Consider the following 15,865-nt stretch of genomic DNA (forward strand, 5'->3'; position numbering starts at 1 on the left):
CGAGTGAGCCTAAGGGCTCAATCAAGACAACACCCACGAGGCAGAATTGAAAGACTAGCACAACAGAGGTCCAGTGTCACCCTTTGGCAAGGCCGGTAGCATCACCTTGATTTCAAGACAGCTGAATGCCGAAAGATGGTTCTTGTAACACAGAGGAATATTCATGCGTTCCGAGAGACCTTGGTTGATTCTCAATCAACTGTTGGATCAACTCTGGCCGTCGATATACATGAAAATGATGGAAAGCCCAGTTGTTAGGGGCACATGGAATTCGAAGGATGGTGAATTACGCGCAGCCGTAGCCGCAGCCGCATGAAGCAGGTGAGACGAGGTGGCGCTTGGCAACCTTGCCATGTTCAGCAAACGCGAAGCCCAGGCTAATTATTGTGATTTGCAGTGAACAATAACGGGAGCTGCTATTCAGAACCATGACAATGAGCATCCCCTGCTGATCACACACATTCACTAAAGCTCTGTTTGACCTATTAGATCTTGGATCTGCCCCAAACCCATTCGACATCTATCACTTCTTCACGCTCTTTCAACTGCTTTCTCAAAGCACGACACAATGCCGGATGAATTTGATGTCAGGGATGATCGCGAGGAGGCTCATGAAGAAGGAGCCGATGACGAGGTAAGCTTCAAACAATCATATTGGCACTTTAGATCGTCATATTCCATCTGCTCGCGCATTCATCTGACGGCTGGCTGGCTGAACTCGACCTACAGGAGGAGATTGCCGCAATGAAGAGGAGAGTGGCCGAGATGGAGTCCGAAGCTGCCAAACTACGCGAGATGCAAAGCCAACTCGATCAACAATCAGAGAGTCTACAAAGAGAAGACCGAGAAGATGTCGATGCACGAAGTATCTTCGTGGGCAATGTGGACTACGGTGCTACACCAGAAGAGATCCAAGCACATTTCCAGAGCGCTGGCTCTATTAACCGCGTCACAATACTGTTGGACAAATTCACTGGTCATCCGAAGGGGTGCGTCTTACCTTGTTTAGGAGCGGGTCCTCAAAGCGACACCATCGCAAAGGGTCTCGTCCTGTTACATGAGCTCTATGCTGCCTGGCAAGAGATGGAGTGCTGACGGTATCGCGCAGGTATGCATACGTGGAGTTCACCGAGCCTAATCTGGTTGCCCAGGCCCTCGTCCTGAATGAGAGTCTGTTTCGCGGAAGAAACTTGAAGGTGAAGACAGATAACTACCGGGAAGGAAAGAGGTCCTGCTAACACGAACCCTCTAGGTCGTGCCGAAGCGAACGAATCTGCCCGGACTGACAAGAGGAGGTCGTGGTGGTGGTCGTGGTGCACCTCGAGGTCGTGGAGGATTTGGGCGGGGTGGTTACGGTCCTCCGAGAGGCGGTTATCGAGGCGGATTCCGAGGACGAGGCAGAGGTGGATATGCACCATATTGAGCGGTGTCGTTGCAGACAACCTGAGACAGGGCAGCGTGAAAATGAGCACCGGCAGACCAGCTGGGTTGGAATGCTATCATAGACTGAAGCCAGGAGTTCCGGACATCTGCATCAATTACTGAGGTATTGGGTTGGAAAGCAAAGCCATTGACCATTACAGCCAAAGGCAAACGAGCAATCAATATCATGTGTTCCTATTTATCAATGCCCAAAGCGATTGTACAAAGACATGCATTCAACTTCGACTGCGGGGGGTTTTTGGCCCGGAGTCGTGGTCTGATTGCGAAACTTGGTCATCCTCGCTTTGTGAGAGGCTTATCAGGCTTCAGACCCGTAGGTATTCATCGCCCCCTAAACAGTAGTTGTATCCGACATTGCTATAGACTTCTCGAACAAGGGGTGTTGGGATTACCCACAACACGAACCTTTGTCAGACTGTCTATTCTTTCCCCGGAACAGCGCACTAACAGCCAGCGTCAATCGACACAGCCCCCCAAGCGCGCAAGGGACCGCCTGGGGCATCCCTCTTGTCCCAAGTTTGCTGTCATTGTACAATATACGCTACACACGACCGAGGAGTCGGCTGAATCGCCATCTCCCCAGAGTTCTCTCTTAGCCAGGATTCGTGCATGTTAGAGTCTCCGCATCTCATCAAGTTTCTTCCCGGACTGGGTAAGCGGCAAGAGGTGTACTCAAGATGGACTCGAATCTGCCTAGGTAGGTCCATGGAATTCGCAGTTGTCTGCAATGCTGACATCAGTGCGATCTTAGCGAGCCGAACCTCAGGGTAACAAGTGTGTTCTGCAATACCGTTGCTACTCTTCGACTGACCATTACTAGTTATTGCTGCGGACGGACTGTATAAGCGCGATGTCTTTCGTGAGTGCCTGCTGTCTGATTCTATGACAAGATTGCTGAGCGATCAACAGGATTTCCGGATCCATTCGCCGTGGCTACCATCAGTGGAGAACAGACGAAAACGACCTCCGTCATCAAGAAGACACTGAACCCCTACTGGAACGAGGTCTTCGATATGTACGCTTTGGCTGATCGTGGCTTCTAACGAGATTCTGACGCCTTATAATAGGAAAGCCACGGAGGACAGCATACTCGCAATACAGATATTCGATCAGAAGAAATTCAAGAAGAAGGATCAGGGATTTTTAGGGGTGATAAATGTTCGCATTGGAGATGTCATTGACCTGGATGTTGGCGGTGAAGGTAGTGCCACCCTTCTGCGCTGTTTGTCTGACCTCACTCATATGATTCACAGAAATGCTCACTCGAGACCTGAAGAAGTCGAACGATAACCTGGTCGTGCATGGCAAGCTCATTGTGAATCTATCTACAAACCTTACTACAGCCGGCAGCGGACCAGGCACCCGACCGGGCCTCAATACATCGGGCAGCAGCATGGCAGGTGCTTATCCTGCTCGAGCATCGAGCCAGAACCGAACATCAACCGCGGCAAGTCCTGCGCCATCTCGATCGCAGACAGTGGCTGAGCTGTCATCATCATCAACGACTGCTGTCAACGGAACAGGTCCTCAAGCAAATGGCACTAACCGGACAGGATTCAGCTCGTTTGAGGATAACCAAGGAAGATTACCAGCTGGGTGGGAACGACGGGAGGATAATTTGGGTAGAACCTACTACGTGGACCATAATACCAGATCAACTACCTGGAACAGGCCGTCAACGACTTACAATGAACGAGATCAACGAACAGCGATGGAGGCGAATATGCAGATGGAAAGGAGAGCACATCAAAATCGAATGCTTCCAGAGGACAGAACTGGTGCCAATTCACCCAGCGTACCTGAGCAACAAGGAAGTACGCCAGCCAACTCGAATGCTGTTTCAATGATGGCCACAGGCGCCACCACAGCTGGAACCGGTGAGCTTCCAGCTGGGTGGGAACAGCGCCATACACCTGAAGGAAGAGCTTATTTCGTCGACCACAACACTCGGACAACCACTTGGGTCGATCCAAGAAGGCAACAGTACATCCGTATGTATGGACCACAAAATACGGGTGGCAGCAATGCCACGATCCAGCAACAGCCTGTATCGCAGCTCGGGCCGTTACCAAGTGGCTGGGAGATGCGGCTCACAAATACTGCAAGAGTGTACTTCGTTGACCACAACACGAAAACTACGACGTGGGACGATCCTCGACTGCCTTCGTCGCTTGATCAGGGCGTACCACAGTATAAGCGTGACTTCAGGAGGAAACTCATCTATTTCAGGTCACAGCCTGCCCTGCGGATTCTGTCTGGCCAGTGTCATGTCAAGGTGCGGCGTGGAAACATCTTTGAGGATTCGTATGCCGAGATCATGCGGCAGAGTGCGACAGACTTGAAGAAACGGTTAATGATAAAATTTGATGGAGAAGACGGCTTAGATTATGGTGGTCTTTCCCGGTATGTCGATATCCCTGTGGTAAGCGATTTTGGCAGACAAGACTAACAATCTGAGCAGCGAATTCTTTTTCCTCCTCTCACACGAAATGTTCAATCCATTCTATTGCCTATTCGAGTATTCCGCACACGATAATTACACCCTTCAAATAAACCCGCATTCCGGCATCAACCCAGAACATCTCAACTACTTCAAGTTCATCGGCAGGGTGGTCGGCCTTGCCATTTTCCACCGAAGATTCTTAGATTCCTTCTTCATCGGTGCGTTCTACAAGATGATGCTCCGCAAAAAAGTCCAGATCCAGGACATGGAAGGCGTCGACGAAGATTTCCACCGAAACTTAACCTGGATGTTGGAGAATGATATTGAGAACGTCGTAGACTTGACTTTCTCGGTCGACGATGACCAATTCGGAGAAACCAAGACCGTAGATCTAAAGCCCGGGGGAAGCGAGATCCCTGTCACTAATCAAAGCAAGAAGGAGTATATTGAGTGCGTCTCCCCATCATTCCAATCCCCTGTCTCGAAAATCACAGCCGCTAATACAATAACTGTACTCGTAGACTAGTAACAGAATGGAAGATCCAAAAGCGCGTCTCAGAACAATTCAACGCCTTCATTACCGGCTTCAACGAGCTCATTCCCGCCGACCTGGTCAACGTCTTCGACGAGCGCGAGCTCGAACTCCTGATCGGCGGCATCGCCGACATCGACGTCGACGACTGGAAGAAACACACGGATTACCGCGGCTACCAGGAGCAGGACGAGGTGATCCAGAATTTCTGGAAGGTGATTCGGACCTGGGATGCCGAGCAGAAGAGCCGACTGTTGCAGTTTGCCACCGGGACGAGCAGGATCCCGGTGAACGGGTTCAAGGATCTGCAGGGCAGTGATGGACCGCGGAGGTTTACCATCGAGAAGGCGGGCGAGGTCAACGCGCTGCCCAAGAGTCACACTTGGTTCGTACACACACACACACACACCATTTTTTCTTCCTGTCCAATGGTACCCCGGATTCCAGTCTTGCTGACATAGTGCCCCTTTTTTTTCTTGTCTTCTAGTTTCAACCGTCTCGATCTCCCGCCCTACAAATCCTACGACACCCTCAACAGTAAGCTCTCCACCGCGGTGGAGGAAACGCTGGGCTTTGGACAAGAGTAGTCGTGTGTTTAAAAGGCCAGCAAAACGGAGTTTTCGTCATAGGTCGACACGGGAGAGACATCATGACAGGCGGCAGGCAGTATTGGGCCCCCGATTCATAGAAACCCCTATAAAACCATAACCATAACCATGATTGTGACTATGACTATAAGTTCTGCGGTGATGATGACGACGAGGCACAAAAGGCCGGCCAGACAGCATGCATGATCAAGGGGCGGGACTCTTGGGTTCTGTGATTGACTGCTGCTGGGTAGAATGAATGAATGTACTCAAGATGAGACGCATAAGATGGTGTTTTAAGAAACTACATGTAAGGGAGGCCGTCCTTACTTCTAACTTACATAAGTAGTCGCGTTGGGCATTACGTAGAATCGGTGTACGAACTGCCAGTGCATGGACTTGGAAAGTCTGCGACGAGAACCCTCCTTTAGCAGTAGTTGTTTAGGCACCCCTGGTACATGGATCGTCCATTGCCCCAGATATTATTCCGGGGTTCTAGGAGTATACTCATATTTCTTGATGTATACATAATTGAGTCGCAGGGATGTGGTTTTGGCTTTCGTCTCTCATCTCTTTCTCTCTAAGAACATCCGCGACAGCGGTTGAATGTTCCCTCGGATGCGAGGACTATAATTACTACAACTAGCTATGGATGGATTACTTTTAGTATCATTATTCGGTCCAAGGCGACTGAGTTACCTATTTAAGCAAGAGATCCCGTACACTGAGGCCAGTTTTGATAGTTGATGTTGATGTTGATGTCGGTGTTGGTGTCAGAGTCTGAGTATGCGACTTCCATGTAGGCGTCCCGGTTTGATGATAGTTTACGGTACCGGTGGGAATGATGCTAAATCTGGGACGGGCGTCTGCGGTGATGTTGGTGCTGTTGCTGTTGCTGTTGCTTTTGCCTCGACGGTCTGTGCTTGTCAACATCAGGAGTGCAGCGGCGGTTTTTGTGGTTTCTTCTTGGTCTCTGGTCCTTTCTATGTCCATTTCTCTGGTTGCGTCTGTGGGATGGTGGGTGAGGTGGGCAGTGAGGTACTCCTGTGAGCTGAAGTTTGAGGACGGCGGTTGTGGTTTGGTGAGCGGCATTGCTGTACGCAAAAGCTCTTCCTCGCCATGAATATTAGAGTGACAGTGACAGTGGCACGTGTTTGGTGGCATAAATGGGTATTTCTCTTTCTTCCCATTCTGATCTTTGATCTGCTGACGTAGATACTCGTGTTCAGACGGGCTCTTAAGATGCTTTTCCGCACTCGCCGCCCTTGCGTCCTCCTTTGACATTTCGGTATCCATATCCTCTGCGTCATCTTGCCCAAAAATCCTCCTACCTATTCTCTTTCCCTCCCACTGCCTCTCATTCATCTTCTCTAAACATGTCTCGAGATACGCCAAATACTCGATCCCTGCGTTCAAGACATCCAGCTTGTGCATCTCCTTCCCATTGCCATCCCTTTCATCTCCACTTCTGCATGCGGGTATCATGTCTTTAAGAGTGGCGAAAGCGTCGTTCATCTTCGAGCGGCGCCGACGCTCAATTAGTGAATGAGCGGTCTTGCGGATGGCCTTCTTAGTGGGTTTACTGATGTTGTTGACAAGACTAGATGACGACGAGGAGGAGGCCTTGTGCGCTGCCGGTGAGTCTGGGGTCGATGCTGTGGTTATTTTTCTGCGTTTAACAGGTGACTGAGTCTCGGACTGCGGTCGGGGGGGCTTCATGTGGATGATTTTGCGAGACCGAGTCGGTGGAGATGGCAATGTAAAGGGTTCATCTTCAGATATGGGTCTGAGTTTCTTGGTACTGGCCGAGGCAGGTCGGTTGACGGATCTCGTATCGGTTGGAGCGAGAGAGCCGGTTGCTTTGGAATTCTGCGAGCCAATCTCTGCTGCAGACTGCAAGGCAGGCGGTGGAAGGGTAATACTCGATTCAGAAGCCGATGAGCTCCATGGCCTCTCCTGCGCCGCAATCTCTGTCGAGGCCGCTGGAGTGAGAGGGAGGGTTGGTGTAGGCATGTCCTTGAAGATACTGCTACCGTTTGAGAAAGATTATTCAAGTTGGTTACCACTGTCAGCTCTCGCAGAACAGACAGTCGGCATTAACGAACAACACGAAGAGAGGAATGAGGGGCCGAATAGAGAGGAATGTTAAGAAAGGACGGCATGAAACAGAACTGGATAGCTCGAGAGCCCGTTATCCCGTCAACCGAACATGTGAATGGTGTGCAGCGAGTTCCGCCAGCCATCAGAACGCCCCCCACTGGTGTCGCGTGTCCCCCGTGAGACAATGATAGGCTCATAGGAACTCTCTTCCCCACGTTGGGCCCGACGACCGTTCCGACATGAGATTCAAAATGGGGGGATCCGGGCTCGAGTAGGAATGATATGCAGCACATGGTGGAAGTAGGCACGCTAATTGGTGGTAAGAATCATTGAGGATGGACGATGTTCGGCACTATTGACTAGTAGCACCAGCACGACAACCGTCTCGGCAGAGAAGTCCACCACGGGATATTTCTATCTCTAGCACAGCAAGGTGCATTTTGGTCCATTGGTCCATTCTAGTCCATTGGGAGCTTGTCCAAGCAGTGTCGCTAGGATATACAACCCTCCTAAGCAAGTATGAGCCAAAACAGCCTCAGCATCTGTTCGTGCTTCCTCGATATTTCTTGGTGGATCCGAGTGCTTTGTGACTACAAGAAGGTGAGAGCGCAGACTAGGCGAGGTGCAAGGCACGTGGATATAGGGAGTCCCTACTGTCATCTACGTACACTTGATGCCGCACCTACGGTGGTGCAGCATCCCTTTTGCTTTTGTTCTGCGGTATTGCTCCATGCCGAGAGGAAGTCTGTTCAAAACACACTATCATCCAGTGTTTGTTCACTAGCTTGGCCACAGTAAATGACAAGCGAGAAGATCTGCAAATGTTTCTCGGTTAGTGACCGCCTTGCCGCTGGCAATCTGCAATCGGATTGTGGTATTCCTCTGCAAAGTCCTCTGCAAGGAGGACTTGGAGTACTGATCAGCATATTGAGGACGAAGACGCGGCACTTTGTACATCTTGACAGAATACTAGGTGCTTGCCCTCACAGTGTCTCATCTTTGCTGTTAGCGAAGTGGCAACAGATGCGAGTGATCCAATGGGACTGGAAGACCACGACGTTCCTATCCTTTTCCAGGCTGAATGATTGCTAAGGAGGTTGGTCTTAGCAGGACCTGCAACAATCAAGGGACCATTTGGCAGGGATCAAGACAGGTAGAATAGGCTCCTACCATACTCCTCCATGACTGCCAAGCCAGTATATGTTCTGCCGCCGCCGCCGTTATACCCTAGTAGACACATGTACGTAGGTTCTCCCTCATAGATTGTATTGGTAGACCAAGGGTAAATGATAGAATAGCTGCAGGTCAAGCGGACTAAGATCCTCGTAGTCGTGTTAGCATATGTGCTTCAGTAAGGATTGTAGAATGCCTCAGATCTGTATCAATACCAGGTCATACATCCAAGAAAGGCTAATGCAACGCTCAACGCTCATCAAAAATAGGTTCTTGTGCGATGAGCTAGCGTGGAAACTGCGAATAGGAATGGGTTTAAATCATAGGAGAGTTGCGTCAAGACCATGGAGATGGGATTGTCCTCACCTAGAGTCAATAGCACAGAGTAAATGTGTCGAAGATTAGCCAACAATATCTAGTCAGACATCGTGAGCTATTGTAGACTGAAGCGGAGCTCGGGAGGCCAACAACTGTAGGAGAGAAGAATGCGCCAAAGCGCTTGTCACTACAGCAGTCATAAAAGATCTTGCGCCAAAGATGTTTCGAAAAATGTATACGGAGTATGTGTGAAGGTGGCAAGAAGATTCGGCTTGAAATGTGTGCAGAAATTTAATAATGGCACCCGACCCGAGCACTAGTTAGAGGCAAGTGCACAGGCGCTTGAGGCCCATCGGCCCATCGACAGATTTGGTGGCCGTCTATGCAGGCTTGTGGGCGTCAAAATTAATGGGCTGATTTAAGTGCTCTGCGGTGCCAACTAACTATCATTTATTATGTCAACCTTTGAGAGCCAAGACGGCCATCAAATCTGTCGAGGGGTCTCGGCTGCTAACTCTTGGTGGTATACTCCGTACATGGGGTTCCTGTGCCTTTCCACCATTTTCAAATTGGTCAATAGCAAACCTGATCAAAGGTATGCTTGCGGCTAGGCCACCGGTTACTACTTAGCAGGTATCGACTGCACATTGCTAAACGCCTTGACTGACACACCTCATTCACTCAATTACCCAATTCCCATGAGTGTTAGATCGAGGCTCTACCTGTAGTACATTACAATGAGATGTTATCACTGTGCCCTCTATTCGTTGGGTACGTCATCAATTCTATCTCTGGTTTTAATGCAAGGTAAGATGCGATGTGCCTACCTTTCTTGGTTGCACAGAAGGCTAGCATATCGTGGTAGCGTTGTAATATTGTTCGAGCGGCCAGTAGTTTGTCATCCTGGTCAGAGAACAACATTTCAGGGCCGCAAAAAACACAAAGGGCCTCTCTGTCAGAACACGACATTGTCCACCCACTATTGTTTGACCATGGCACTTTTATCTGGGGACCCTACTGGCCAGTTCAAGTCGGGTGACAAAGGTGTTCGAGTTCTCCTCGTCGGAGTCCTCGTTCGTGGAGTCCTCCGTAGAATCATCCTTGCCATGGAGATAGTCAGCAGGTCACACAATCATCATTTTGTCCGGGGCACCCTATGTTCAGAGCCTAGAATCCCTTGTTTGATTGGGGTTCTCCCTCTTCTGGCCCATCTAACGTGACACTGGGATCAATGTCCATGCTACAGGAAATCTCATCTAAAAAGCTGAGAATCGTGTCACTTTCGGGCCAAGCGTGCTTTTCCCAGAGCTCTGCAAGAGACTTTGTTTGATGGACTCGATCGTAACTGGCTATGAGAAGGCCTTTGTCATACTCAACGCTCGACTCATCGTGGGCCAACCTTATGGCCTTAGCATCACGACAACATTATTGCAAATCCAAACCTCTTCCGTCTCAAATTCTTCATCCAGACCAACACATATCTTGTGATACTAGTCGAGCCTGCATTCTAGGTTATCACACCGAATCATAGACGTCTGGGGTAGTTGAGCTGGGGCATGTGTAGATGCGTATACCTTCCAGTCAGCCCCGATGTTGTTGAAGTACCAAACCAGAGGATAGCCATGAACCTCAGACTTGTCATACAGCTGTTGCTGCCAGCTTAGGATAGTTTTCAGATTCCTGGCCGTCTGATTCGTCGCCGTTTGTGGGTATCTGAGAAAATCGCGCTCTTCGATTCCCAGAGGACAATGGAAATTGAGCAGAATCATCTGTTGCCTGATTCGCTCTGAGGTGGTAGAGACAAGGAAGGCATCTGGTGACGAGATTCATTGTGAGTAGCTAATTTAGCTTGTTGCTGTCCCCAGACTGTGTTGTCACCTTATAAGATATGGTACCGACAGGGACGCGAAGGCTGCAACCGACGCATAGCTTGGAATCGTACTCATGCCGCCGAAAAGTCTCCACCAACGTTAGCTAATGTTTCATAAGTATTGACAGCCATGAACTCCAATCGTCGGCAACAAAGCGGCCTGACTTATGAAGTCTCATACCACGCCAACGGAGACTTCTCGGCGGCACTGTGTACTGTCATTCAGTTGGCAGTGTGCAGGGCGAGCTCGTCAGTTGATATTGCAGGATCTGGGAGGGTGGGCTCGTTTGATGATGGTGAAAGAGAGCCTTCCGTAGCTGAGCCTGATCCTGCACGATTCGGATTCTGCGCCTTACTGTTCGCTGCAGCTATGAGTTCCTCCCGTCTCTCTTTCGCCCAGTCCCTAGCGTTCCTCAAAGCAGCAACTCCTCGTCTAAATTGATCTGGATCCCCGGTCAAGGCCCAACCAGTTACATGTGTCATGAGATAATCAATCCTTTGTGAATCATCGGACAGAGCTGGATGGACACAATAGATCGAAAGGAGACCACCAGAATATGTTGAAGTGATTGTATACGCGTTGTTGTCAAGCAATGTCTTCGGACCGATGTATGACCGAAGCTGGTGTACCCCACGGGCACCCAGCGCACCTTCATATAATGCTTTCCGGTAGGCTGTGTCAAGAGCTCCTATTGTGCCTTTTCCCTCAGCGAAGAAATTGGCTAAGCATGGTGCAGCGGTGTTCGTTGCCGGGACGATGTAACCGCCTAGCTCTTCCCTGATGTGAATGCTTAGTTCCGCCGGACGGGCTCCATCGTAGAAGTCTGGCTGGGCCTTGGTGATAGTCCCATCGGTTAGAGCTTTGAGATTTGTGAATGGGAGGTCCTGTGCGTTAGGGATGGGAGCGGAGCCAGCGAGAGTCGGAAATACAGTACTCATCACCATACCTTTATTCAAAGCCAGCCGATTCTTCTGTTGAAAGATCCGGAATTCCTCGCGAGAGAGGCTTGATGATGATAGAGATAATCGAGGCTGGGCCAGTCGATTGCTGATTTCTTCCCAATTGGCTGGATCTCTTCCTCCATCATATCCGTCAGGATAGACACCATGATCGATAAGATGCTGCTCGAAGTTTTTATCGTATGCAGAGGTTTTCTGTATCTGCGAGGCGGTATTCGAGGCGGTATTCAATTCTCTTTCGGAAATCGCCATATTCTCGGTCAAAACCTGCTGCCGGAGATTCTGGACAGGCGTTTTCTTCCTCTTTGAGGGGACATCCGGTTCGCTTCCAGACTTAGCTCGTTTCCCGGAGCTCGATTGATGTGAGACCATCGTTCGATTTTGGGGAGGTGCGGTTCTGGGTCCCAGGTACTGATATGCAGTCAGAAAGGTCCCTTGAAAAGGTTGGAAGGAATCCGACTTACAGCTCTGAGATCCTCAAGGCTCGGTCCACCGTATCTCGCGAAGCGCTTGAGCTGTGCAGAGTGGGTGTCTTCATTGCCAGTCCGGTCAGGCGGTACAGGAACAGCAAGCAGGACAGTCCTCCGATCAAATTCTCGAAGAGCGCGGCGGGTGAGCCACTGTTGTGACAGGTTGTCCCAAAGGGATGTAGGTGACGTGTCTTGTTGCTGATTGTCGAGCTTCTGTCTTGTCGTAGTGGGTGGCGGTGAAGGGTCAGTCCTAGGCTCTGATTCACTATGCTGCTGTCGCTGTCGATCGCGCGACATTGATATGTTCTGTGGAGGAATTAAACCTCAATCTTGTAAAAAATGACTGTTCTGGATGGATGATAGATAGCAAACGATCAGGGATATTGACGGAGCTGGAGATGCAGATAGCGTACTTCTCACATGAGCATATTTCGGGTCACGGCGGTTTATGTATTGATTGGCAATCACCACCATGCATGGTAGGAAACATGTTGGATTATAGGGCTTTGTGCGTGCATGGCACTGTGTGTGCGCATGTATGTTGCCCATGCTGTTTGTTTGCGGAACCTGTGCCTCTGTGTCTGTGCTAAGCAATCGACTGAAAATGTACCAGGGGGGTTTTCTTTCTCTCGCTCTAGTGCTTGACAAAGAAGGGGGAGTAAGCCTACATACAGTAGGTAGTTACTATAGTAGTAACTTAGACTTAGATAGTACAAGAGCCAAGCCCACTAAGCCCAATGCAGATTGCTGTTTGCAGGTTACAGGGCGCATGCACTTTACACCCACATTTCATGCATTAGGTTAGTATTACTTGGTAGTTATGCTTTTGTCCCCTTTGTTACGCTTTAGTATACTATGTCCTACTATGGCATGTACTGCTCTGGTCCATACGTAGTTGCACTGCCCTCCGAACAGCAATATCCAATGCGCGGAAAACCGACAACAGCTTTCAGGATCTTGCTGTTGGAAACAAGGAGATGATGATGTGAGCACTTCACTAAACTACGAGATAATGAAGAACTTGGTGAGTCGATCTTACCATACTACTTTCTCTATTGCGGCTTCCTTGTCACAAGCAACCCCCTTCGGCAAGACGTGGCCATATTGTACTAACGTCTCCCATCTACTTTAGGATTTACGGATAGCGGGCAGACATCAGCTGCAGAGGAGAATAGGGGGTGGTGGCTTTGGCGCTGTCTATATAGGTAAATTACATGCCCGGTGCTTCCTGATCGCAGCCGCTTCTCGAGACTCATGGTGTACAAGCAACCGACGTTGAGACCGGCGAAGATGTCGCCGTTAAACTTGAACACGTTTCTACCGATCCCAACTTCCTCGAACTTGAAGCTGGCCTCTATCGATCGCTTTCTGGTGGTGCCGGAATACCACACGTTCACGCGTATCACACCGAATGCGAATATGATGCCATGGTCTTTGATCTTCTAGGGCCGAGCTTGGAGGACCTTTTCAACTTTTGTGGCCGTCACTTCTCTCTCAAAACAGTGTTGATGCTCGCAGACCAGCTTCTTTATCGTCTCGGCTATCTTCATTCCAAGGCTATCATTCATCGCGACGTCAAACCGGAGAACTTTTTGATGGGGACGGGAAAGCAGGGCAATCGGGTTTATGTTACGGATTTGGGTCTTGCCACGGAACGCATTGCTGCCCAGGTGGACACGAAGGACCGTGAAGCCCAGAAATCGCAATTGATTGGCTCGGCCCGTTATGCCAGCGTCAACGGTCACTTAGGTATTGGTGAGTGCAGTGTCCTCGGTTTAATGTCCAAAGACTGATCACCATCCAAAGTGCAGCATCGCTGCGATGATTTGGAATCTCTAGGATATATGCTTCTCTACTTCCTCCGGGGCTCTCTTCCGTGGGACCATCTCAAGACTGCGGATTATACACAATTGAAAGAGTTGATCTTGGAAAGGAAGAGGACGATCGGGTTAGAGGATCTGTGCGAGGGCCTTCCTTGGGAATTTGCAGCTTATTTCCGTCACATTCGTTCCCTTGGCTTTGACGACAAGCCGAACTATTCGTACTTGCGCAAGATCTTCCGCAATCTTTTCGTGCGAGAGGGCTTCGCTCATGATTATGTGTTTGACTGGACAATTCTGAAATTTTTGATGGCTAACCAATGAAAGAAAGTCCTACAAGGCGCCGAGGCCTTTAACGAGGCAAACGTGTCCAACGGCCACATGACGGCGGGATAAGAGGGAAGACAAATATGGAATGCCTAACAGCAGTGATCGAAGACCACGTCCAGAACCGAAATTAGGTTTGCGGACTCTGGCCTTGGGGGCTTTCTGATTTATGCTGCCATTCGTGCCACTTATCGCCGCCAGCTTGCATCCGAGCTGTGTTACGAGGATAGTTCTACTTAAAAAAGGCTACTGGAGAAGGAGAGGAAGAGGGAGGGTGCTTACGGAACACTGTTACTACGCTGTGCCGGAGAGGAAGAACACGAATTTTCATCAAGTGAAAGAAGAATGCGCGCGTGCCAGAGGGCTCCCTCAGCGCGGTTACATAATGAGAAATACATGTCGATCTAAGCAACTACGAGCCGTCGCAGAGATAGTAATATGTGAGGCGAGGGTCCGTGGCCAGTCTTGGGGCACTCGCTGCCATCTCGACGACAGAATAATTGGCAGCTCTTGCACCTGATTCACCAAGAAGAAAATTCTACCAGCCTGTCCGTCAGTGCAATTGCCAAGATGACAACAAACCCATCAGAGTGGCCTGCACCTGAGGCGCCTCCGAGTCCGAACTTGGCTCCCTGGCGCCCAAAGTGACTCCTCAGCTACAGTCCTCTTCCAAGATCCTGGTATCCAAAGCCCCGTGAGGCCGGGCGCACCCCCAATGGACAGTTCTGCCATGGCACATGATGGAAGCCTGTGCACCATTTGCCTACGCCACCTGATCTTCTTGGTTCTCTTACGTGATTTGTCTCCAGGAGACTTCTTCCAGGGCTCATGTTTGTGCTGGGAAGGCGGTGTTAGACCATAAGGAACAGACCATATTAGGCCACCCAGGAATGGGTCAGGAGAGCTCGCTTAGGAGAGCCGGCGGGGCGTTGAAAAGAAAAGGTTTTGCGCGTTCAGGTCGCTACGGCGCGACAACTTCTCAATGGCGATGGAAAGTTTGCGGAAACATTCCAAAGACGACGGAGTCATTAGGATTCAATAGGTTATAAGGGATTCCTTCGGAGCTTAAACAAGGTTCTAAATTTTAATACTAAAAGTGATGAAGTGGATGAATGGATTCTATCTACCTTCAGAATCTATCTCTAGAAGGAGGAGAGGCTAACACTACTGCGCAGAGTGCGGTCACGTGATGCCAGGGATTTGGCTGTACACGGATGGCGCGTACAGCCAAGTCTAACAAAAAGAGCAGATAATAGTATTAGGGATTATAATATGGTACTTCTTAATTATATACTTTTCAAATTTTATTACAGTTTTATAAGTTAGATATAAGAGATTTAGTAGCCTTTTTATCTCTATCAACTATATTCTCTGACAAATGCAAAGCGAAAAGCCAGAGATAAACATCCCCCGGTAATCTGATTTCAGCTCCCGGCCAAAAAAATGGGGAGGAGGGAAAGCTATCCACCGCCGGCCCAGCCCGTTGATGCACAAGCTTTTCTTTTTCATGCCCGTGCACGGGATACGTGTAACAGCACTGAACGAGCTGTCTTGTAGTATTCGCCTACCAAATCGTGAATGAACCCTATGAATCAATCGTCTTGGTGATGATCATACTGCGATGCGTAACTCAATGTTTACTAGGCTAACCTGCCAATTCGCCGCCGGTATAGTACAGCAAGCCGGTTCTACTCCCCTCAGACACACAATACAAGACATGATGAAGAATATTTTTTCTATTAGTCTCGATAGCAGAGTGTATCGACTTTTTTTTTGGGCAAGTACGACGACGCTATAGGAAATCTGACTTTGGAAATTCATG

The 15,865-nt window shown here is 49.6% G+C and overlaps 5 protein-coding genes across 5 annotated transcripts; 3 read left to right on the top strand and 2 right to left on the bottom strand.

Moving 5' to 3' along the window:
- Positions 1–568: 568 nt before the first annotated feature.
- EPUS_04605 (uncharacterized protein) lies at positions 569–1,423 on the top strand (the record flags this gene model as incomplete). Its single annotated transcript, XM_007788881.1, has 4 exons — positions 569–634; positions 730–989; positions 1,109–1,196; positions 1,253–1,423. The coding sequence occupies 4 exons, from the start codon at positions 569–571 to the stop codon at positions 1,421–1,423; spliced, it is 585 nt and encodes a 194-aa protein (XP_007787071.1).
- Positions 1,424–2,120: 697 nt separating this feature from the next.
- On the top strand, positions 2,121–5,005 carry EPUS_04606 (E3 ubiquitin-protein ligase hulA; the record flags this gene model as incomplete). The annotated part of the gene is made up of 9 exons (XM_007788882.1): positions 2,121–2,140; positions 2,195–2,217; positions 2,264–2,302; positions 2,353–2,458; positions 2,511–2,644; positions 2,697–3,846; positions 3,905–4,336; positions 4,408–4,803; positions 4,906–5,005. 9 exons carry the CDS (start codon positions 2,121–2,123, stop codon positions 5,003–5,005), a joined length of 2,400 nt encoding a protein of 799 aa, XP_007787072.1.
- A 699-nt stretch (positions 5,006–5,704) lies between these two features.
- On the bottom strand, positions 5,705–7,018 carry EPUS_04607 (uncharacterized protein; the record flags this gene model as incomplete). The annotated part of the gene is made up of 1 exon (XM_007788883.1): positions 5,705–7,018. One exon carries the CDS (start codon positions 7,016–7,018, stop codon positions 5,705–5,707), a length of 1,314 nt encoding a protein of 437 aa, XP_007787073.1.
- A 3,670-nt stretch (positions 7,019–10,688) lies between these two features.
- On the bottom strand, positions 10,689–12,193 carry EPUS_04608 (uncharacterized protein; the record flags this gene model as incomplete). Its single annotated transcript, XM_007788884.1, has 2 exons — positions 10,689–11,837; positions 11,891–12,193. The coding sequence occupies 2 exons, from the start codon at positions 12,191–12,193 to the stop codon at positions 10,689–10,691; spliced, it is 1,452 nt and encodes a 483-aa protein (XP_007787074.1).
- Positions 12,194–12,908: 715 nt separating this feature from the next.
- On the top strand, positions 12,909–14,112 carry EPUS_04609 (uncharacterized protein; the record flags this gene model as incomplete). The annotated part of the gene is made up of 4 exons (XM_007788885.1): positions 12,909–12,920; positions 13,135–13,651; positions 13,703–13,995; positions 14,044–14,112. 4 exons carry the CDS (start codon positions 12,909–12,911, stop codon positions 14,110–14,112), a joined length of 891 nt encoding a protein of 296 aa, XP_007787075.1.
- Between the last annotated feature and the right edge of the window lie 1,753 nt (positions 14,113–15,865).

This window comes from Endocarpon pusillum (assembly GCF_000464535.1).
Source record: "Endocarpon pusillum Z07020 unplaced genomic scaffold C723729, whole genome shotgun sequence".
Taxonomy (NCBI): Eukaryota; Fungi; Ascomycota; class Eurotiomycetes; order Verrucariales; family Verrucariaceae; genus Endocarpon; species Endocarpon pusillum.